The sequence below is a fragment of the Ostrinia nubilalis genome, chromosome 1 (assembly GCF_963855985.1).
Source record: "Ostrinia nubilalis chromosome 1, ilOstNubi1.1, whole genome shotgun sequence".
Taxonomy (NCBI): domain Eukaryota; kingdom Metazoa; phylum Arthropoda; class Insecta; order Lepidoptera; family Crambidae; genus Ostrinia; species Ostrinia nubilalis.
This window is the reverse complement of record NC_087088.1, coordinates 2,117,518-2,142,722: the sequence shown is the minus strand read 5'-3', so window position 1 is coordinate 2,142,722 and position 25,205 is coordinate 2,117,518. Positions and strand designations below refer to the sequence as shown.

At 37.3% G+C, this 25,205-nt stretch overlaps 3 protein-coding genes across 3 annotated transcripts in view; 1 reads left to right on the top strand and 2 right to left on the bottom strand.

Moving 5' to 3' along the window:
* LOC135078003 (14 kDa phosphohistidine phosphatase-like) overlaps positions 1-25,205 on the bottom strand; it is a 516,815-nt gene that overhangs the window by 24,328 nt on the left and 467,282 nt on the right. The window lies entirely within an intron of this gene.
* LOC135077259 (unconventional prefoldin RPB5 interactor-like protein) overlaps positions 1-25,205 on the bottom strand; it is a 250,827-nt gene that overhangs the window by 83,180 nt on the left and 142,442 nt on the right. The gene's annotated exons all lie outside the window — the stretch shown is intronic.
* The window catches only part of LOC135076984 (rho GTPase-activating protein conundrum), a 127,730-nt gene continuing 112,275 nt past the window's right edge, over positions 9,751-25,205 (top strand). Inside the window, exon 1 of the mRNA XM_063971532.1 lies at positions 9,751-9,886. Within this exon, the coding sequence (XP_063827602.1) occupies positions 9,857-9,886 (30 nt within the window). The 5' untranslated portion in view covers positions 9,751-9,856. The remainder of the gene's footprint in view (positions 9,887-25,205) is intronic.

The window sequence follows — 25,205 nt, the reverse complement described above, 5'->3', positions numbered from 1 at the left end:
ACGAAAATGGCAAGATTTAGCCTAGGCGCAGACCACCGACTTTTAGTTGACCGATAGTTGGGTCGGGCTGTTAATCAGTATGGAGATGTATGAAAGTGCGCACACTACACCGATTTGTTATCGGCCGATTCTTCATACAAATTAGACTCGGGCCGAACTATCGGCCAACTAAAAGTTGGTGGTCTGCGCCTAGTCTTAACAACAGGAGCTAGGCAACTTTACGTCTCACGTCACCGCCTGAGATGGAATAAGTATTTTTATTTTAAATAACTCATTATGTACGGGAATTAAACGCGATTGCGATTGGGTAATAATTAATATTACCTTCTTTATTTTTCTGACGTAAATAAATATATTTTTACAATTTTGCATTTGAATCTGAAATAGCGACAAAAGTTTTAATTTACTAGATGTGGCTTTTTGGGGCGGCCATTTTTAAAATTTATTCAGCCTTGTAGGCTAAATACATGGTATCTACTATGCTGCCTAAATGGCGCTTGACGCTTTAGGTATGTCTTTATTTTACTGTATTCTCTTTGAGATTTATTTATACAATATACTCTTAACTAAATAGTATTATTAGTACACTGAACATAATTTTACACGACTGTTGTTAACAAGGAGATAGCGTCTCGTTTGTTTGTGTTTAAATTAACACATTGTCAAGGACTATACAGCCCGTACGTATTATTAACACTTTTATACAAAAAATATAAATATATTATACATACTTACATAAATTGTATGTGATATAAGTTATAACCATTGAGTATCGTCTCGTCTCTAGAAACTCAGTTTATCTCTTTCTTACCTTACTGAATTGACAGAGACACATTTAACATTAGTTTATTAGGTGATCTATGGATACACCCGCGATGTACACCAGTGATGTTAAGAGATCAAAAATATACAATGTATTTAAAGAAAATTGTATTTATTTATTAATTTTAAACATGGAGACTGCACTACCTAAGATAAGATTTTCATGCATTATTAATTTCAACATTTAGGCTGGTTTTAGTATCATGCGGACCGTCCAGTGCGGACCCGCTCTGCACGGCCATTCTGTATGAACTTCTAGGGAGCGTTTTAGAGTAATGCGGTCCGGAGGAACCGCTCCGCTCCCTAGCAGTTCATACAGATCGGCTGTGCGGAGCGATCCGCACTGACAGTCCGCGTGACACTAAAACCAGCCTTATTAGCGTTTTGTTATATTGTTATCTAGGTACACTCATTTCAGTTCGCGTTTATACTTTGGCAATCTTTCAAACCTATATGGCAACTATGGCAAGCCTATGTGACACCTGTGTTTCTGTGGCTTGACCTCTAGTATTGGAAATGAACCTATCTTTGATTACGAAGTGAAATAAGGGTTCATTAAGATTATTGAGTGTCTGTCTCTATAAAAAAATATGGTATTAATTAATTTATTCATGATCAGTAGGGCTATATCGTATGTACCGGACCGCGGATCAGCTGGCTTCCAAGGTCAGTGGTCGGTGCACCGCACCGCAACACTTTCACTACGAAAACGAAAGTGCAACGCGTAATTATGACCATAAATGGTGACTGCCGCGCCCTACGCGCCGCCATCTTCGGTAGTTCGATACATAGAAGTAATTATAGTTCGCCGTTGATTAACTTAAGTTTTAGCAATTTGGGTAGTTGAGTCTATTATTGAGACTATTATTCCAAAATAACTCAAAAGAAACCGAGTCTGCAAGTCCGAATTAGTTTACAACTTGTAGATTTTTAAATTGATAAATCATAGTTGACGTCAGCTATCCTTTGCCAGTTACATGGCAAAGGATAGATATGACCGATTCTCCTCTCTAGAAACTCAGCTGTAAGATTATTTTTAAGACTCGGGGTGTTTTCTTACTACTCTTAAGAGTGTCTCGATACCATATTGATTTCTCTCCCAGTCAACCTTTGTTTTTTGGAAACCAAAATTGTGATAGTCTCTACCACCTGTTGTTCTGAAACAAACAACTGCCACGATAGTACCGGAACTTTGTTTTGATAAACAATCTGTTTTGAACTTAGTATTCTATCCGCAGCTTAACTCGCTTCTCGCGACTTGTAGGGCAAGGAGAGTCAACTTCCGCGCTATACGGCCACGCAAACGTTTTTTTAAATTTGGTTTTACGGCTCTGGGATCTAGCTCTTTTAAAAGTTTCGATTTAAGAAGATGAGTTGATGGGTGGCGGATTATTTTGTGCCGTTATTTTTTTAAATGATTGATGCTGCTTTACAGCGGAACTTTCGGCTTTAATGCCTTCCTCATAATGTATGTTGTATACTTTTGTCTAAAGTTTAGACAAGGTCGACGTTTTACTAATTGCTAGATTTGCATTTTAGTCTCATCTAGCTAATAAATTCCGATTCCTTATAAACAAAAGGATGGCTGTTCAATGTTCATGGACTAACATAATTCTTCTTGAATTTGTATGCGAGGATTGAAGCATTGGGACCATAATATTTTTTTCGGTATGTTGCAAGGACCATAACAATTTTTTTTTCGCAACAATTTAAGCTGTCACGGGCCGCATTGATGGCAGTGGTGGGCCGGATATGGCCCGCGGGTCGTAGTTTGGAGACCCCTGTTCTAGAACCATTGCAATGCATTTCATTATCATCTGCTGATAACATGAATTTCTACTGGAAGAAGAGCACGATTCTCTCTTTTTTTAGCCCTTTGTGGTTTGGGTTATGGTTGAGGAAAAGTCATTTGTTTAAAAGTTGAAGCAAACTGTTAAGCGCATTTAATACGCTAAAGAGACGCTTTTGTACTCGCCGTTTATGCTGATTGTTGCACCACGACTGGCCAACCCAAGCACCGACTTAATGGTTTCAAGAACCTTTGAATCAAAGTGAGCCGCATACGCTTATCTTTGGTACGCAAATCAGCCAGTAATACAATCTCTACGTGCCACTTTGTACTGAAGACTGAAGCTTTCGTTTAGCAATGGGACGTCGTTGCTTAATCAGGGTCTGTCACGACGCCACAGCTCAACAATGAATGTGTTTCCATTGATGTGCTTTCAACATTCTTGGCAACCGAGTTTATTCAGGTTTCTTGGCAAATAATGGCGTTTAACAATAATAGCTTTACCCAATAAAAGTTATTTGAAATATTTTCCAGCTATAGAAATATGTGGCTCAACTAGGGCAAGTGACCCGGTTGTGGCCACCGACCCCTTTGTGGCCATTTAGAACTTCAAATCGTTATAACTAAGGCAAAGACTAATATATTACTCTATGGTTTACGGGAATAAAAATATCTAATATTAGCAACACTGATAGCGTTAACAGCTTTGATGTGTCAAGCTTCACTTCAATCCAACAAGTCATTACTTTTTGAGAAGCGTTAATTGTTTTAAGTCTTAGCAAAAAGGCTAAGGCGAGCGGGTGAGTAAACAATCATTATTTTCTAAATCCTTCTTATTTTTTTAAATGTTTATGTTAATCCTTAATAAAGGATAGGGGGAGTCCGGGAGAGTTTAGCAGGTGGGAGACAATAGCCACTGCTCATATAATTTTTGTGGAACTAAATATTGCGACGTAACCACACTTCTTAGACTCCAAAGGCGCGTCGCACCTCGCTCACGCATTGCCGTTGCGATTGGCAGTTTGGTTTAGAAGTGACAAGTGATAACACAATTTTGAGCCTGGAAAGTAACTTTTTTCAATTTTCGATATTTGATTTCAGTTGTTTACTATGAATAGATTCCAACATGTCATTTATATACACCGTAAATGTAATTATCCTAGTTCATTTTACGGTAGACAGTTTTTAATTAAGTGTTATAGTTTTTTATAAAAATGTAATAATGGACAGCTTGGCCTGGGGTGGGAGACATTAGCCTGGCATCGGGAGGAGACTTTACCCAGGGTATTCTGGTACTTTTATTGCAGATAATCATCCAAAATGCCTTTCAAATGTAAAAAGGTATCTAGAAACAGGATCAATTTAGATCTTTCAGTAATAAAAAATGCTATAGGTATGTAACATTGATAAAGGAAAATTATTAGAGGTGTTGCCCCAGTAGAAACCAGTTTATCCAGATCAACCAGTTTTAATAGAAAAAACGTTGCTGATTTTTTTGAAAACCTCAAAGAATTAAATTGTTACACATTTTCGTTCAAGAAGATTAAATTTCTTTATAGAATTATAACTTGTAGTGATTTTTTTGCTTATTTTTAAACCCGGCTAAAGGCTCCCTACTTGGGGGGTCAAGTCTCCCACCCAGGCGGGAGACATTAGCCAAATATCACTTTGGTTAAAATTGTTAATTACTCTTAAACTAATAATGATGTATTAAAGTTTCTTAGAAGAAAATATAGCTAAATAATGTAGCTTAAGATACAATTAATAAAAATAGCGATTTGTAACTATAGAAATATTTATGAGCATTTTAGTGGAAGGCGGGTAAGCTCTCCCGGACTCCCCCTACACTGTCTAAGTGGTACTAATGATATTTTATCGCTATTTGTTTATTAAGTGGGTTTATGAGAGGTGGCCACTAATGGAGCCAGAATGAATGAATTTTCCCATCTTTGGCCACATGCCTGGCCAAAAGTGGTGCACGAAGAACCCCACTTTTGGCCATTTAGTTATTATCGTGATTTTGCAATTTAATTACTTAGCTATTTTGATATAAGTAATCGATTCATTTTCAGAGTTACGATTATAATGCCTCCATCGAAACCAAATACTAAAAAAATCGGTGTTGTGAAAAGAATTGTTCCAGTACTAACCGCATAAACTTATACTATAGGTTAATGTTGATCTCCTTAATTGTAATTTCAATTCGAGCTGAGATATTATATTTAATACTAGCGGCCGCCCACGACTTCGTACGCGTGGATCCCGTTTTACCCCCTTCATCTATCTTACGCGGTTTAGATTTTTTCGAACAAATGTTTCTTCCCGCTAACTCCCGTTCCCGTGGGAATTTTGCAATATCCTGTTGTAACTAAGCTTTAAGTTTACTAAGGTACCTGCATGCATTTCAAGCGTCTAACTTAAGCGGTTTAGATTTTTCATACAAAAGGATTTTCCCGCGAATTCCCGTTCCCGTGGGAATTTCGGGAATTCCTTGTAACTAAGCTTTAAGTTTACTAAGGTACCTACATACCAAATTTCAAGCGTCTAACTTAAGCAGTTTAGATTTTTCATACAAAAGGATTTTCCCGCGAATTCCCGTTCCCGTGGGAATTTCGGGAATTGCTTGTTGTAACTAAGCTTTAAGTTTACTAAGGTACCTACATACCAAATTTGAAGCGTCTAACTTAAGCAGTTTAGATTTTTCATACAAAAGGATTTTCCTGCTAATTCCCGTTCCCGTGGGAATTCCTATGTATACTATAACCTGCCCAGGAGTATGAAAAATAATTGTACCAAGTTTCATTGAAATCCGTCGGGTAGTTTTTGTTTTTTTTTGATGAATTTTGATGGCCAGAACTGGCACATGACTGTGGCCAGAAATGGGGTAAAGCTGGCCAAAAATGGCACAAATTCCCATTTCTTTTTCTTTTCTACAGGATTATTTTTCCATTGAATCATTATGAAAAAAAATGTATCCTTAGGCTAGATCTAAATATATTTAATCACTTTTTACAAGACATAAGTCCGTGATAACAAAAACTGTAAAATGATATAGCCTCAAAGTCTAAAAAATTCTTAAAATGGCCAAAACCGGGTCACCTGCCCTACTTAGATTATTGTCTGGATAAAAATTCGAATGCTCCTGAACGTATTTCCTCTGTTAAACGTAGGAATGGGATTTAGCACAATCATTTTTTTAAATAAAATCATTCGAATTAACTAGGTATTCTGCTTTTTAGAGCCGTGTGCTGCAATAGGATTTGATTAGTATCGGTACCTATGGAGTATCACAGTTAGTTTTATTTATGGCCTAACATTAAGAATACGAGGAAATAACATTAGCGGCGTCTTTGAAATTAACAGGCCAATTTAGCTTCGATAAGATCAGAACTGAAGCTTTTCCGTATAATTTGCCTCGAAGTCCTAACTGGTGTTCGGTCCACTTCAAAGGCCGAACTGCGTCCCGTTAATCGACGCCAAGCAGTTGTTTGAATGCATAGGCGCACGCGCAGGAGTTGCATCGGAGGCGCTGCTATGTGGGTCAGGTGCGAGGGGGCCTATTCTGCTAAACGATTTCGATATACCTCTGGTCCGAGTAGTTTTAGAGTTGGATATCCTGGAGGTATTAATTCTGATTCTTTGGTGTACTATTGTAATCGTTGTCGACAGCACATAAGGTAGGTAGGTATGTTGTGTTTCAGCAAAAGAGAATTGTGGCGCTCAGTGGCAAATTTAATGCTTTATTTTTATTATATTTTTAAAGTGTGTAAATTTTTATGGTAAGATTACCCATCGGTTCCGCCTGATCGTGTATGACTACTTATAGTTTGTTGTCGTTCATACACTAAAATACCCCGTAGCTTGTGGCCGTAGCGCTGGACAATGTGATTGAGATGATGGATCAAATCCGATACATCGAGATCGTTGAGCGGAATAGGGTCCCAGGTTACATAGTAATTAATAGAACTCCCTCGGAACCGGGCAGGTTGCGAAAGTGTGAATATTATAGCGTTAATATCTAGTTTATGTGTAAACAACCGTATAATTTCTTGGTGGACCTACATTTTCTTCTAAGCTGTTTACCGCACGTAATTAGAATAGCATGTTTAAGTCTAACAAGCCAATCTTAAGATACAATACAACGGTTTATTTAAATGAATCTCTTATCTTCGTAAGCTATCAATTATTAGGTATATTATTATTCATAGTTGCTGTTAGTAGTACCAATTTATTTGATAAAAGCTTTCGACTCTTGTAAAAGAAGCCTGCCACATCACAGTTAAACAATGATAATTCTGCTTACCCTTTCAAGGTATTCACCAAGATCCTATAAGGCTATCAAAGAACCATTAACCTGATTTTATAAATCATGTTTCTTAGCAAGAAATCCAGCCATAAATACGACAAAATGTGTTAAACTTATACCTTATATGGGTAGTAATATAATCGCCAACATTTATGTAGTTTATCGGTGACTCCCTTCCGCCGACCTCGCCCGTGAACGCTCTACAAACAAGCACCTTCAATACTGTGATTAGATCTAACTTATCTAAGCCAGCTGTTAGTTATGAGCTTACAGATATATTGCCACTGTACTCCGTAATAAGCACAACTGGTTGGCAATATGATGGGAATTCGAGGAATTTGCAATAACATTTTCTTGTATCAGTACACTTCACAGCTGATCATTTTAGTCCCGAAGCAGTGTTAGGGTTTTATTGGTGTTGTAAAACTCAAGTGATAATAAAGTTTGACTTTTTACGACTCTAAAGATCTTTGGATTTGTGTAAAAGTTGACTTAAATTGATTTGATAGTCTCTTTGTTTGTTTCTTTATTTCACACAAACGAATTCAAATTCAAGAGTTTATAACTTTTTGTATCCTTCTCGAAGGCATATTTTAGAGTTTGTTTGTTTCTTTATTTCACACAAACGAATTCAAATTCAAGAGTTTATAACTTTTTGTATCCTTCTCGAAGGCATATTTTAGAGTTAGCTAAGAGTTAGTTAGGGCTTCAGTTTGCTTGTTGAATATTATTTTAGATTAATCTATCACTAAGCTTCTACTTATCTCTTCGTATCTAGTTGTTCAGCTTGGAGTAATGTAAACTGGTCTAATTGTACAATTAGAACTATGGATGGTCGTGTGGTTTCCCCAGCTTCATTAGCCGAGGATTCCTCAACTCGCATGTCACTGCGCCGATTTACGCGCGATTTGAGTTAGTGCGGAATGCAGCCGCAATCAGTGGGGCATCCCAACATTTCCAACGCCCCAGAGAACGCCCCGCTACGGCCACGCATTCGTAAACGATCCAAAGCTGTTATATTTAAGTGCTGTCATCATCGTTAATAAGCAAAAAGAATGTTGCATGCTCATGAAGATTGGTTTAGGCCGTTTTGCAGAGATAAAAAGTTATAGGATTCCTTGCTCTAACTTTTAGGCCTCAGCCTCGAACTTAGCGGGCAGCGGAGCGGCGGCGGCGGCGGCGCGGGAGCGGCAGGATCTTATGCGTAAAATCAAATAGACCGGTTCTCGAAAACAGCGGCGCGGCAGCGGCGCCGGAGCGGGCAATGAGCGGGCAGCGGCGAGGGAGCGGGCAACGAGCGGGCAGCGCACTCCTTCTTTTGCCCACAATAAATCGAGCGTTAGGAATAAATTTGAATCGAAATAAAATTGTCGCCGTTGTTCAGACTGCGAATAAAAACAAATATCTCGACAACACAACCCCGAACACAACACTTCGCCGCTAAAGCGCCGCGCGAGCTGCCCGCTTGTTTCGTTCGAGAACGGGTCTGCGTTGCCCGCCCCGCTCCAGCGCCGCCGCCGCTCCCGCCCCGCTGCCCGCTAAGTTCGAGGCTGAGGCCTTATGTGGGTGTGAATTTCTACACGAAAGATGGGATTTCAGATTTATTGGCTGAGCATGGGACAACCTTCAGGGTAATTATTATTACTGACGGGATTGCTACCATGTACGAGTACCTTAATTTTGAGTTTCCGATATTTCGGCACTGTTGTAAGTAAGCGCCATGGTCACGGAGTAACTGAGAAAACTTGCGGGTGAGATGATATGGTAGCATCCCGTTCCGTCCAATGGTAGCAATCCGTAGTAATGATTACGTTAGTGACCATGAAATTAAGTTTAAAAGGGTCTTTAAATATGTATGTAAGAAGTTAATTACTTAATGCTAAGCCATAAACTGAAATTGAAATGAAAACATAGATAATTAGATAGTAAAATAGATGAAGAGAGAGAGAGTTGATGTATCTATTATGGGAGAACTAATTTCCTTACAGCTTTTCCAAAAGGCATTCAATTGCAATGTGTATTGCTCATTTAACTTTCCTCGATCGGTGTTAATCTCCGGCCTGGCCCATAAAGCCATAATGTCTCAATGCGCGAGAGCGCCTTGATGTATTCGTCGCTTCCGTTTGAAAATCGACCGACATCCCTACATGGAGGCAGTGCAGGCAAGTAGCAGCCCTTTTGAGGAAGAATGGCAGAGCAATGGCAGGAAGTTCTTTCGATCGTCTTAGCCGACTGTGGAAGTAATGGAAGCTAGAGCCATGTCTGAAAGGTAAGAGAATTGTAAACTTGTAATTAATACTTGGCCAAGTTGGCGTATAAAAGTTTTTCGTAGGTAGCGCCACTGCCGCCCGAAAGATTCGTGTTCTCAAGTTGGTAGGATTAAACAATGCTGCCATCTATGCATGATTAACGCCAGTATTCACAAACGATGCTTGCCTAAGTGAAGCAGCAAATCAAACGCACAGCTTTGAATAGAGCTCTGTGATTGGTTCATATGTCACCCTGTGCGTCCACGCGCACTGTGAGACCTCATAGTAATGTCTGTGAATACGGGTGTAAGTTTCGCTATGTTTCTCTTTGGTAGTTGACACTTATTTTTAAAATACCCGCTTACCCACATGTTTTATTTTTTAATATTATCAGTCGTCAACTCGTCAGGTTAAAAAAACTATGGCTACCGATCACATTGCGAGCGTTCTCAAGTGCTGTCCCGATAAGATGTTTATGAAAGAATTGTATTTGTCAGCGTTGATACATTTATCTTGCTACTATCATCTCAAGTCTATTCAGCTCGCGTTTTTATCTGTCAGTTTTTCTTCAGTATGCAGTGGTGTATAATGTGAGAGACAGTGAAGATAGTTTTGGACATTTCAGGGTTTAAATAAACTGAATAAGTACAATCAAGTGATCAAGTATATGATTTGAGAGCTGTTTCCAAAATGTTGAAGAGCGAGTGCGAATCTGCTGAGGTAAGTGAACTTTTGACATTAATTTAGATTATTATTTGCGTATGACTTTTAGGTTGTTAACTGATAATACAAAAGTTAGATAGGCATTTGATATTCTTATACATTTTGAAACTTTACCATTTATTTGTTAAAGTTAACCAAAAGCCTTGACGAAAATTTCAAATATCTTTAAATAATTTTTACTGAAAGCCTTTATCTCTCTCTATGATGTTTTATATCTCAAGGGTCTTAACCTTGATGTATATTATGTACATATCTTTACAATCTATGGCTGTACTTTTCAAACCATCGCTTCCGTTTTCTTGTTTAACATTTTATTATGTGATCAAGCCAAGATTAGTGGACTGATAACGTTCACGTTCTATTAACATCCTGGTAATGTTAATAGATGAATACTTTGTACTGTGTAAGTTTCCATGACACTCGACTGCATCGCATTGATATCTTGATCGAAGTAAACATAGTCGGGTGGAAATTATGTCAAGTTGATGATACATGTGCAAATATGTATGCCAGTCTGTCACGGTTCTCTGTTGACGCTGCATCATGTAGTCACAAGCATAAAGATATTATTATAGGCAGCACAGAATACATAAGGAAATAATGTAAGTCGCCATGGTCACGATATGAAGAATGAGGTATCAGACTAGTCCTATGGATTGACCGGGTGTCCCTCGCACAGATGTTCGCAGAACGGGCGGATGTACACCAGCCGATATGTTATCCTGAAGTGGTTGCAGGCCAAGGGATTTCACTGCCCTGAAAAGGGTTTGCTAATAAAGAAATTTGATTTTTGGATACCAATGTGTTTTCAAGGTTCATCGAGCCACTGCACTACTGGACGTCTTATTATAGAGCTGTCTTTAATAATTATTATTTAGATAGCTTTTTTATGACTTGCGCGGCTTGTGCATTTGCCTCGTAGATTGATTGAAGCATTTAATGATCTTTTTAATTCTATATCATTACACGTAGATACTTGTTGTATCTCAGAATTAAAACACAAAGCTAAAAAAGCAAAAAGGCTTAATTAATTACTTTAATTGTTAAACATGGATCTCGTTAATCAATCACAAAACATAGTTAACAATTATTTAATTTTTAGCGCCAAGAGTCGCATCTCAAACTAATTTGCGGGCAGTTCGATTTTTTCAAGTTAGGTTAACATTTCTAATTCTGGATTTAGTTATCCAATCACAACAGGGTTGTCAACAAAAACAGATTAAGCGCCTTTCCTTTAATGCGGATTTCGGCACGCGTGCGCTTTTAATCCGCATGCGGGCTGATTGCATTTAATTAATTCTTACATGTTTTTCCCATTACGCGGACTACACGCACCCTGAACGCGGATTGGCTGCGAGCACATAATACGAAATCTTTGTCCTGCATGCAACTAGCAGCTTGATTTTAGTCGCTCGCGGACCAGATCCGCACGCGTGGCGAAATCCGCATTACAGGAAAAAGGCACTTCTAGTGACAATCAATCGAGGATTGGTTGATTCACATCCGCTTACTGCAGTAGAAAGCAGGTGTGCAAACATCGCAGATGACCACAATGATGGGCGTGTTCACGCGTTGCGTCAATTACGTCAACCGCATTTAGAAAGTCATCTTCTCTACTTAGGGTTGACTCTACAGAAAAACTAAAAAGCTTCTTTATTTGACCTTAAGACGACTTTGATTCATCTTTATTAAATTTTATGCGGATTTTACTAGATTAGAAAGAACTCTATTACAGGTGATTCATTATACATGTCACCCTTAGTATCTGCCAGTAATAATTATAGTAAAATTCAATTAAAAGTTAGCAAAAAAGAGTTCTTAAAAGGTAGCGTTTGGCACAGAATTCGCTTCCAGCTGGCTAACGTAATTTATATTGAATGAAATCTCAAGTGGCAATAAATGGAGAGCTTTTGTTTCATGTCTTTCTTGTTTTGCTCGTGTGTGTTTTCCTATTTAGTAGCAATCAATTTACCTATTTAACAATGAGAGCGCTCATAAAATACTTTTTGTAGTAAACTTCTTGGGGAAGGTGAGGTGACAGCCCTGCCACTTGAAAGCGCAGGCGCAAGACTTATAGCCCAGGTCGGACAGGTTTTCGGCAAAATCTTTTGTCTTAACGCCATTATGATGCAACATATTCCTTTTGGTGTGAGATTTTGTTTGCTCTCGTAAAAATAAACTCTGTGTGGGTAATATGTGTTTGGTCACATTAAATTGTTGATTGCTTAACACCTCGACTGACTATGCATTAATTGCTTCTTGAATCTTGATTCTCTTTCTTGCAGGTTACAATATCTCTGGTATCAGAATTTATACCTGTGTGGTCATAGGGAAGCGATTTAATGTCTATCGTCTTGGTTGGTATTAAAAGGCCTACCCTAAATTTTTTATCTAACTACTTATGTATGTCCTGTTTAAATAGGATTCATGATTACTTACTCTCGGGCAAATATAGGTATGTTTTAAGATTTTTGTTAAGTGTCATTTAAAATTTAAAGTGACTCTACCACAGTATTTCGGTTCAGATCGTAAATCTTCAAACAAATGTGTACTATCTAAGCGACAGTGATTCGCTTGTGAAGTCGCATGTGATGTGGCACTCCTAGGACATTCGGTCCAGCTCATCAGCGCGGTCAGTGAACCGCGACGCTGTATTCGGCGCCCGCGCATACAGCGTGTTTCTTATTCGTTTTGTCCTGTTGGAAGGCCTCAGGCTTTTAATATGCAAGAAAGGAAAGGAGGCAGTTCAACGTTTCGATCGCGGCACGGTTCACTGACATTCAGGTCTAATTAAAAATATTATTATAATAACATAACTGAATCGATTACATTAGTAATCGTTTTCTCACGACGACAGCAAATAACGGAACTTTGATGGTAATAATATGGGCCCTCATTGTCTTAAATGGCTTTCTTAAGTGATTTAATTTTAGTTATTTGGAAAAATCTAATCGTTACTCGTTTAAGTACACGTAATTCAGTAGAGTTAATTATAATTCTAGGGACTCGTGCTGCTTTTTCTGAGCTCCACTGATTACCACTGCGCCAGATGGAGGGTTATGTTTTTTTGTTAACTTTCTGTTTTCCTCGGTTTTGCGGGGACAGAACCCATAGTAGGAGGTTTAAATGTGCTTCAGTAATTTGACATTTGGACCTCGATTCGAAAGATCAAATTATCCTTTTAACCTTCAGACTGTCTGCCTCGCATTAAGATTATCTCACCCTGTGCACTAACCACATGTGCGTTATGGAGTCAGATTCAATCAACCAATGACGTCACTTCTCGCTAGACACTCCTTGGCCCATACAACAAGCTACGGGCCCTCCCTACATGCATGGCGCGCTTGTACCATCGCAAGAGACATGCTTTCTTCGGGTGATGTAAGTGACTAAGTATGAGTGCGCAATTTTCTTGGAGACAATTGAATTATAGTTGTTAGCTAATACCAAAGCGGATAATCATGTTGAAGAAAGTTAACCTGACATTAGCGTATGCGATATTGACGGTGAAGCTGCAGATCTCGGCTACACAGAAAGAGAGGTGGTAATTGTCTTGTTTATGGGATCATTTTACTACAATTCTGCTTTGAAAACTACATAAAGGCGTTGTTACAACCAGTTGATAATTCTGTAAAACTGCTGGAAAAATTAACTTACTCGATATTTAGAATTAGCTTCAGTGATGGAAATGTGGCTAGGTAATCTGCAAAGTTCATGGCCTCTCAACGACTTAATTTCGTTTTCAAACATTCTTTACCTTGATATCAAGTGGATTTTTATTATTATTGGAAAACCCAAAACATGGCAAATATCTCCAAGGTCTTCAAGACATAACGACTTAATAAATGTCAACATCCGAACCTTTGAGCAATTAGGGAAATGTGTCAACAAAGCCATGAGCATTACCATAGCGTGTTTCCTACATGCGTAATTATTTCGCAACGGACGCACAGATGCAGTTGCAAAACAAAGGGTAGTTAGGAAATATTTTTATGTGCTTCTGATCACGAACAATGGAGTCCCCGTGGACCACCGCCACCGTCCCGAATCGAGACTGTGCAAGCGCAACTTGCTAACCGTGAATGAACGCACCAGAAAAATGAGTTCAGACATTGGGATTGAATGAAAATATATGTTTTTTTTTTGGTATGAGAAGTAGTATAATATTGTTATACTCTCGAGCAGTTTAAAATCAAGGACACTAGCTACCTTCTTGGTAAGTTCTATGCCTGTTTTTATTTTATCCTAGTCTTGTCTATAGGCGTCTGATTTGATATGGTTCTGAGGGTTGGAGCCATATTTTTCGTTAGACAATCAGTTTAATTTGTCTATGAAGTTGTACGATATTTGGTGGTCTTACGCAACGTTAAGTTTAAAAAGCATCTTTATTCCAACTGTTGTATAGTCCAAGGATACCCCAGAAGTGGCAATTATACGAGTAAGGTGCGCTCCGTTTGCGTTTGCGCAACTTCCACGCTAATGATTGTTGCCGCTCTGGTTGTGCTGGTAATGACAATAACTCGGGATCTCGCAGATTCGTTATCTAGCTGCCCAAAGTTTACTTGTGTAATTTTAACACGGAAGTGTACAGGTTTATAGTGTTGTTAAGTTTATTGTTTATTTTCTGCGATCATTGATTGATCGATTATGCCAAATGTAGAAACTATGACCTCTGACCATATTTTTTTGGATTTAAAGGTTGGATGATTCATAAAGAAGAAAGAAATTAAACACTTGATTACTTTGACTGGACCGGAGTAATAAAGCGTGGCAAATGGCAATTAAAACTATTATCCACACCCATGACCATTATACTTTTTACTTTTAATTGCAAAATCAAGGCTCAAACAGAAATGTTGATGAAAAACATGTTTTAGGGAAAGTGTTGGGTGGCCTACAAACTTTGAACGATTGGCCTTCAGTAATTATGCACTAAATAAAAAACCTCTGCGGTTTCTTAATGGACCACAGAATTAGCCATTGCATCGTTAGGAAGATCTACATGTAGAGCTCGTGTGATTTCCCATGTTCTTCGAACTAATGATAGTAATAATTCATATAGCTTTGTATTTTAATACAAATTGTATGACTTTGAATATTTATATCCATTAAGCGTCTGGGTTTTTGACTAATACAGACATTCTACATTGCATAAAGCAATTTTCAATAATTTATCTACTTTTTAGAGAACATTCTAGAAAAGTGCAGTGAAATGTGTAAAATGGCTGAGTTTACATGCGCTTGTGCATCTGCCATTGTGCAGTGATAAAGGAATGTCAATAAAAGTATTGTTCTGTCTGCAGACTCGACAAACAACGGGGACAATATTATGATATTCAGGTGTACATGTCTTACAATCTTAGACCACGTTGGTTGATTGAGATGGTGCAATAATTCAATAAACTTCTTTTAAGGACTCAATTTATTATAGCAAGATGAATTTGCTAAAAATCTATTCCGACAAAATGAACTCCGAAACTATCAATTCCATAAATTTTTTCATGCTTTCTATCATTTTTGAAACATCTAGCATTAAAATGCAAAAAGCCCAACAGCGCGGTACAGGTTTAAACTTAAACCTTCGAAGGGCATCAGGTTTGCGTTTATTTGTCCGGTGTTTTAGCACTATGATGCGAACATGTGGGCATTAAAACACTCATTAGCATACAGTTGAGAGGGCACAATGAATGAGCTTTAGTTACAGACGATGGCATGTCAAGCTGACTGTGGCATCTTATGTACTTGAAATATGGGCGATTTCGCTACAAAAATATACGTATGCCTGTCTGATGAAAACATAATGTTATATTCACCGTTATGTATTCACAATGAGATGATAAAGTATAAGTACCTGCATTGAATTAAATTTTTCAGCAAAACTCGTAATTCTAATTCATAAGAAACTTGAGTCATGCAGTATTAAAACAATAGAATTTATGATACATACGTATAACCACAGAACATTACAACTAATTCTAATAAAGAAATAATACATCTTTTCTTACTTATAACTTCGTGCCATGAATAACTTCAATTTTGCAATGCATTTATGCGCTTCTTCGCGATCTTCTTTTGTTATTTAAACATTAGCCAAGTTAACAATGTTAAAGCTTTTCAAAGAGCTACCTTGTGGTGTAGAATTACGTAGAATACTGTTTGTACACGACAAAACACTGGCGGTACAGTGTTTTATGGTCCCTGTGCGACCTTGTGTGTTGTGTATTCATGTGTATTTGCATAACCATTTGCCGACTGCCTCGCTGCGCGTGAGCATCTTAGGACAAGGAAAATCCTTTGGAGAGTCAGCAACAAAAGTACTTTAACAAGTCAAACATTTCTATTTACTTATGTTCTCAAGATGCCGGTGGGACTACTCAATAGGTGTTTATGTTCTGCATATTTGTCGAATCTGAAAAATGATCGCAACAGAAGTCGGCTCGGGTGCATAGCCTAGTCGCTCTTACAACGCCCGTATTTTTTGGATTACCATTCCTATAATTAGTACAATAGTGGCACGATTGATAGTTCTGAAAACTCAAATCGTTTTGGAAGTTTATTATTTAGTCAGTTAAGAAAGGTGTTGCCGGAAAATTTAAATTTTCGTACAAGATAATCATAGCAAACAAGTTTACGTCAATCGACACTTTTGACCTTTTTTAATGGACAAACAAATTCTATATTATATTTATGTATATTGTTATCTTTATTGTTTTTTACAAAGTACACATAAACCTACGGTTTATGGGTGTGTCTCTGCATCTTTATCATATAAATCTTGTCGGTAGATTAGCATTTTGCATTGATATCTCTCCTGTGTCATATCTGTTTGTCCAAATCATTGTAACTGATGCCCAATTTGTCCTTTACCTGTTGTTAAAATGTATTAAAAGATAAAGTAATGCTTATTTTGCATTCTGCAATCTCTTTTTATCTTTTAACATAATCGATACGGTACAATAACGTCACTTATGCAATTTTTGACAAAATTGAACCAAGTATGAGGATTTTTTTTATAGTAATTAGTAAGATGTTTGGTTTTACTTTAAAATGAAGTTCAAAGTTTTAGTTAAATTATTATCATTTTATTTGTTTAGTTGAGGAGAACTGTACCGGCCATAGGATGTTGAATTTTGAAATGCTTCCCCAGAAAAAAACCACTATTTGCATAAATGACGTTATTGCACCGTATGTGCAATATTTAAGAAAAACGTCTTGTGTTTAGAATTCAACATCATTGTGCCAAGCCTCTACCATGAGCTGTAGGTTTTCTTTCCCAATTTGTACTTCATTTTCCTTTTTTTTATAAGGAGAATTGTAAGGTACGTCACTGCTGATAGGTAAATACTTCACGGGGTATCTTGAAAGCAGTTCTACTTAAGTTCTATTTATTTATTTAAAACTTTTATGCACGTAAACCACGGTACATAAGGCGAACTTTATGCTATTTGCTTATTATCTTGTTGCTGACTCTACATGTTTGCGCCTGTACGACTGGCACCTTTTGTTGTCTACTCGATATGTATGCACGTCATGTTTCGTTCTTATATGAAACTGGAGATCGGATTTTATCTAAGGGAATTGTTTTAAGACGTTTTGATGAGTCTTAGCCTTTAGTCTTCGATTAACAAATATGTTTATGAGCCAAAATGAGTCGAAATGAACTAAGAGTAGGATTCGATGCTATGATTACCGTTTAAAAGGGAGGACGTCGGTTTTAGTGATCTTTAATTGTAAGGATTAAGGCCGATGGGTCAGCAAGGTTCTGGAATGGAGGCCACGTACCGGAAAATGCAGCGTGGGACGTCCACCCACAAGGTGGACCGACGACCTGATAAAGGTAGCAGGAAGGCGCTGGATGCATGCCGCTATCAACCGTGCGATGTGGAAGTCATTGGGGGAGGCCTATGTTCAGCAGTGGACGTCCTGTGGCTGAAATGATGATGATGAATTTTAAGGATTTGAAGTGTGATTAGCAAAAGTATTTTATACTTAGTTACTATTCGTATTCATACAAAGCGAAGGACGAGCAATGATCGGTATTTTCTAGAGAAAAACAACTTGATTGATTCTAAGTTGAACTGGCTATAAACATTATAAAAATAGTCTGCGGAACTTGTTTTCGCTAACCTGTATTGTTTTACTTAATTGAAATCATTATTTTAGTAACGTTAGTTTGGGGTTAGTCAAAGTCAAAATTTCTTTATTTGTTTAGACTAATAAATAGTTCTTACAAATCGTCATTTTGCTCTTAAGGAGCCTCTACATGTCTCATAATCTTTTTACCCTACCAGCGCTTCGAGACCAACATTTGGCAAGTGCTGAGAAGAAGCGCCGCAACAAACTCAGTCACCACTGTCTGCCGGTTAATATAAATAAATAGAAATAGCAGTAGTAGGCACATTCGATTCAGGAGCAGTTCACTGAATTTACCATGCATTCTTGTATAGTGTATCTTATAAGAATGGGTATACAAAATTGCGTGGTATATTAAACAAGGTTAAGTTGTTTTGTTGCCATCATTATGATGACAATGTTGGCTTACTCGTACATTGTAAAGGTTTGTGTAAGATTCACGCAATTGGTTTTAGATTATAGCCCTGTAGGTCACATTTTGTGGTCAGCTGGTCATTTGCGTTCGTCATCATACATCATTTTAGGCCTATGAACAAATTGAGTAGTGCCTCTTACGTGTTGCAGAATCAAACCGAACTTACAACAAAGTGGCAAGAATTTTAACGAAGAGGCCACAGACATGGAATTATGTACCGTTATGGTCAATAAAATTAAAAGATAAGTATTCATGTGATGCTCATATAAGTAGCTATAAGATGCCACAGTGCTTACCATGATAAGCAGTGGTCTCTACATCACATTGTATAAGCACAGGTATAAGTGTGTGACAAAGAATTGGCAACCGTAGTTGGGATATTGGGGCACGTTAACCACTATGCTAACTGACTGTCAACTATGCTTATTCATTAACAAATACCCAAGTAATTAAGCTCTCGTGTCTTAGCTTGCGTCACAAACTGCCACGGATCTCCGAAAAGAAACCGATCAATTAGTGCTTCACACCTGAGAGTCGCTCAAAATGCGGAACAAGGAGTCCGGAAGAGTCCACCAGCTAATTAGGCTTAGTACGTTTCGACATGCGCATGCGGTGCGTCGCGTTGCGTCACCCGATTGTTATCGCACTCTTACGTCACTGAACGCACTTCTTCGCAATAAGATTGCTTTTTAGAAATGCGATGCTCTGAATTATGTAGATATGTAATTTATACTCGGTTACCTAATTCCACATTTGTCGTTACGAGTCTAGAATAAGAACGAGTTTGTGTGTGCTTTCTCTCCCCAGCTTTTAGTGGGTAGTTTTCTTAGACAATAGTCAAGCTAGCTAGGTCGATAAACTTTGCAATCTTGAAAGCTAATTAAGGTCAGCAGAGCCATAGCGATTTCAATCCTATCTTTGATTGGAAATTAAGCTCCATCTCGTATTAAGTTTAATCGTTATTCCTAAGAGTAGATTCAAGTGTGAATCAGACATTCTTTTCAATTGCAGGTTTGAATGCATAGATAAATTTTACAGGAACCATAAAATACATAATATTTTATGTTGATTTACTAATAATTATAATCAACTAACATATTACGTAATAAATTATGCTATTGTATATTTCTCTTACCATAAAAAGTTGAAGAAATCTAACAAAAGCTCGGCAATCTTGAAAAATAAGTACCTACGTTTAAGCCTCTGTCTGAAAGCTTCCTTAGATATGGAAATATATTTTTGCAGTTCTTTTGCTATTTACTTTTGTTATTAGGGTCAATTTGACCTTAGTCTTCTTTATCTTACGTAATATTCTTATAGAACTCCAGTCTCTTACGTAAGCTCTGCATGACAATGACCTCCGCGGGCCCGAAACAGAAAGTTTGAGCCACTGCAATTATAATTAGTTTATTTTCGGTCCTAATTACCGTTCCGAGCTAATTATTCCTTATCTGACTGTGAAAGGAGAAGTGAATCTGAGCAAATTAGGAAGTTATTTTTATTAGGTAACTGTGCTCATCTGGCGTACAAAAAGGATGCGAATTTGCTATAGGTAAATTATGAATGTTTTTAATTAGCGTTTTCAATAGCATTTGTTGTTTGCTAATTAATATTCTTGGCAATTTTAAAGCAATAAATTTTCTTAGTAACATAGCTGTTATCTAGGTTTAGGTTACTATATTGTTTGTACCTACGTAAGATAGGTAAGTAAGTATGTGTTCACAAACTTATTTTCCACAGATCACAAAAACTCAAATTTTAGTTAAATTACAAAATATTTAGACGAACCTACCTACTTACATTATTTAAAAGGCATTGACTAAATTACGACGAGATGTTGAGTACTTTAAATTATGTTGCACTTGTGCATTAATCCTCAATTCCACATGCTAGCTCATCAAGTGATGTGGCTTGAAGACATCACGAATTTATTAAGGCCAGTATTGTTTGGGCATCATCATTACCATTTTCATCAGCAAAGAGGCTAGCGGGTCAAGTGCGAGGATGCCGTCTAATGAGAGATGCGTGCGCGCATCGTTTGACCAAAGACCAAATCCGCGGATTAACAAAATTGGGAATGTCAAAGTCAACGATGTTTTTTGGTATTTGCGGAGGCCGTTAATGAGAATGTGGTATACTCGTACAGCCTCATTAGGTCATGTTTTAGGTTACTTTTATTTTGTTGGCTTAGTTTTATGTGTGATTTAACAACCTTTTAACAACATGATGTTTGCTTCGAGTGATTTGCTATTTAATAACGGATGTTTAGATTAGTGATTGTATCAATCAGTTGGAAAGCTATCATTTCTAATGTTAGCGATATCAGCTTTTTGAAAAAGTAGTTTTGATTGCGAGACCTACTCAAGCTTCGAACTTTGTGAAACTTATGCGTTAGTTCACAATAATTTAACAGTCAAGTCGTTTCTTCTATCGCCGAGTTTAGCGCGACAGTAAAATATGTGTAAAACAAAGCTTCAATTACTTTTATGTGAAGTTTACTGGTAGATACTCAGCAAAACAAGTTATGTAAACGATACAGTGACGGCGACTGACAGCGGCGCTTCCTCGATCGCGAGTGGAATTAAGTTAACGAGTTTTTGTTTGTTTCAACAATCAGTCACAACACAATCACACAAATTAGTACCCACTAATACAACTGCAATTACAAAAAAATGACTATCTATTGAATTAAACAAGCTTTTTGCGTTTCTCTTCGCAAAGTGACAAGTTCCTATAATCCGTTGTCTTGTTTATACCTCACTTCACGCACAAGAAATAGTCGTGTATTTCCGAAATTATTACATTGTTAGGTAACATAAATATTTTAGCGTTTAATCTGCTCTTTTGGTTCCTGTATTATTGTTTACTTTAACTGAAATGGATCTAATGCTAAAGTTTTCAGTCACAAATTCTCTTTATCTTCATATCTATTCTAATTCCAGTTTAAATCCTATTGTTTGCGGTAGTGATATGTCATGCATTACCATGTTTCGTGCTTCCGAGTCGTCCTCAAACCGTATCTGTTGGTATGCGGAAGATGGAGGGAAAATCGAGGACAAGGAGCGACGACCTGAGGTCCTGCTCGAGTTGTGTAGGTCAGATCGAAGGATGTTTTCCAACCACTGCGCATTGAGAAACTTCATTATCATTGTAACGTTTGAGGTATTCGGTATAAGATCGAATTTTGTGATCGCCTCGTTATATGCCTAAGTTGATTACAAAATAATAGACTTTATCGAATCATCATCAAAGAATGCAGTCATCAAAATTGTGCAGTAGGTACGGTTAATGTTGCACTGTCTTTTTTTTCTATTTTATTCTTTCGGTCTTTATTTTTAGTAATAGTAGTAAAGTCTACTACTGTCCCGACCAAGAATCGATCCTGGCCTCGATCGAAGCATAATCGTAGGTAAATACGAGCCGTGAAATCCTCGGACTACTTTAACTTATTTATTACCGAACACCATTGTAAAATGACATTAGTTAGGTAACTCATGGTTATATTGATATTTTTTGTTGAATTACATACATCATTATGGACTGACCCGAAGACGTAATGATGGTAGGGAATAGATATGTAATTGCAAGTCATTTTATGATCGAATGGGTAAATTGAATATTATGTACGTATATCATTACCCACATCAATATTAATTTGAATGTAATGCCAGATTTATACATACAGATTATCGTTTGTCCTATTTTAAGGCACTACACTATTAAGCAATTTGGACTTTTATTACCTACGGAACCTTAAAATTGCAGTTAAATTGTGGAACCAATAGTGCAATGAAAAAATATGATTATTACTACGACTAGATTTCATCACCTCTCAAAAATGGAAGCACAAATTCACGCCCAGTTTAGTTTACAACCTTGCTTTAACAAGCGTGACAAACGCAGCCAAATCAAACGCGTGGTTGCGTTAATCATAAACCGCTCTTGTTAAAACTATGGGGTCGTTAGGACAGAAGCACGAAACATCAGTGTTTCCAAATGTTTAGCCATTTGTTTATTGTCACTAAGCGTGAAAGCAGCTCTACATTTTCATACCTAATACATTAATATCTCTCTTAAATTAAAAGGGTATAGAAATCAGGGGCCTTCGATGCATAGGTTATTTTAGGCAAAACCTAAATGGCAAATTTTGTTCCCTTTTTATTGAGCTTTTCATCACAACTTTAATCACATAGAGTTAGTGTGCGCGCTCAACTACATACTTTTGTTTCGTACTTATTTTCATGTTTGTACTTACAGATGTCGTGGATCATTTAATCGCAACTTACACTCTGTATTTGAGAAGCATAACACAGTAACTCCTGTTTTTTCATATAGCAGATACTTCATACAATGTTAAGCTCAGACACACCATAATTTACTATCAACTAATGACAAGCCAACGATTCGTGCTTGAGCCACTTGTTTCTGGGCCATTTGCCGGCAAACATTGCGGCGCCAAATCGGCGGAACCGGCACTGCCATTACCGGCTTTGTTCGGCGCGGGCGCAGCGATGACGGTTCGATTCGTAATGATTGTATTATTTCAGCAAGGTTACCTTGTCTTGGATAATTTTGGTCAGTAATTTAGCATTCGATTGAGCTATTACGTTTCAGTAAACTTATTGAACACCGCTTATTTCATTGGTTTCTATTCTTACGCCTGTATTCACAAACATTATTCTGAAGTCTCACAGTGCGCGTGGACGCACAGGGTGACACACGAACCAATCACAGAGCTCTATCCAACGCTGTACGTTCGATTTTCTGCTTCACTTAAGCAAGTGTCGTTTATGAATACGCTCACTAAATGGGCAGTCAAAGGTAGAGACGAGCAACATTAGCGTAATGTGGAGAAGAAAGTGTGGGGTGCACGATCCAAGTGCTAAGCCCGAGGGTAAAAGTCCCGAAGTTATAATAATATTTTTATTAACTTTGAGTCTTTGGCGAATCAGATATCATGTGGTAAGTAGGTGCAAATAAAAATGGTCACAAATTAAAAGTACCAAACTTTAGCATTTATGAAAGTTTAGCAACAGCTGTTTATATTCAGTTGCAGTATCTGTCAGGTCGCGTAATACACGATATGGTTTCGCATGTTAAGGACTTCCTCGCTTTGACGTAATACTGTTTGGTTTCATTGAAATTCATCAACGCAGACAGAGGAAATGTCGCCCCTGTGTTTTAGATTGTCGTCATTTACTTCGAATGTACTTTTGATCCAACTAGAATGTTCCTAAGCCTGACGTTCTCAAAAATGTCTGAGGTCGAGCAATATGGCCCACAATACCACCGTATTGATGAATTGCAGCTCCATTTAAGTTAAATTTTAACAACATTTCATAATATTTTTGCTAGAAGTATAATCAGTTTGTAGGTTCACTTGGCTGTCATTGGTAGGTATATCATTATTGATGTCTTTATTTTTTCTGCTAACGTGGGTTAGTTCTTTAGAGTTTAATTTAACGTCTTATCAGTTGGTTATTTGTAATTTCTTTTTTCTCAAGAAGAGTGACATCGCATTAGTCGCATTAGAATAAGTTATGAAAATATTTTAATTAGGTTTCTCGGAATGTTAAATCCGTGAAATATAAATCTCCGTTGTCTCTGAGAAGTTAGAAGTATACAGACATCTCGTAACATTATGGAGGCAACCGGTGCTGGTTGTTATTACGGAGTGAATCTAGGTTCATGTTGCACTAACTTTTGTCTACTAACTACTTCGTTTGAATTTCAATAACTACAGATAAATATAGACCTCTTACAAAACTTCTCAAGTTCTTACAAGTTTCAGTTTCATCTAAGTACTGAATTTACGAGTATCACTGTTGAAAAAAGACCTCCTGCATATCCTTTTAAAAAGCTGGCAACTCGTTTGTAAAAATATTAAGTTAATATTAAGTAGTTGACAGGTGTCATTATTCAACAAAAATATATTATTAATATTTTCAGCATAATCAATTTATTTTGCGTATTGTTACCAAAAAATGTTATTTGTTGGATTGGATTTTTATTTATTTCATTTCTGAAATTTACTGTCCTAACCTAAACAATATTTAGGTATTTCATTTCTGACTGCTCTAACCTAAACAAAGTGAGGTTTTCGCCTTAGTTCAAACATAAAGCATTCCAAGAAATAATTCACAAGCGCGCAATTTCGTCGCAATATTACAAACTGTTTAGTTTTATTGCGCGTTGCAAGACTAGAGCGACCATTATCAGGTGACAGTACAACTTGAGATGAAGGTGTTACAGTTAAATCTGTACTTGAGATGAAGGTGTTACAGTAAATCTGTTGGATTACATTTTCGCTCCTTTTATGGAAGTTTTAAGTGACATTGCGAGATTCTTAATGACTTGAATGATGTTGGCGTAGAGATATGGCGTTATCAGTTAAGAATTCCAGTTGGATTTAATTTTATTACGGCAAATATGAAGAAAAAAGAATCTTGAAGTGTATGATTGAGACTTAAAATGTCGGAAACTTTAAAATGTAATACATTTTTAATAACACAGCTTATTAATATGTTCGGTAAGCTGAAAACCATTCGTGACAGGTGAAATCGGTTTCTGTTTTTTTTTTATTGTTGGAAAAGGATTTATTTTGTAATTTAATTTTTATTGCATTCGTTATATTGCGTATCGACTACTGTTTTACCTAGAAATAAGTTTGTAGGTAACGAGTGAAGGTAAATTAACAATAAAAAGACCAATAAAATGTATGCGACCGGATGAGTCATGCAGCGAGTAAAGAAAGAAGGCACAAAGAAG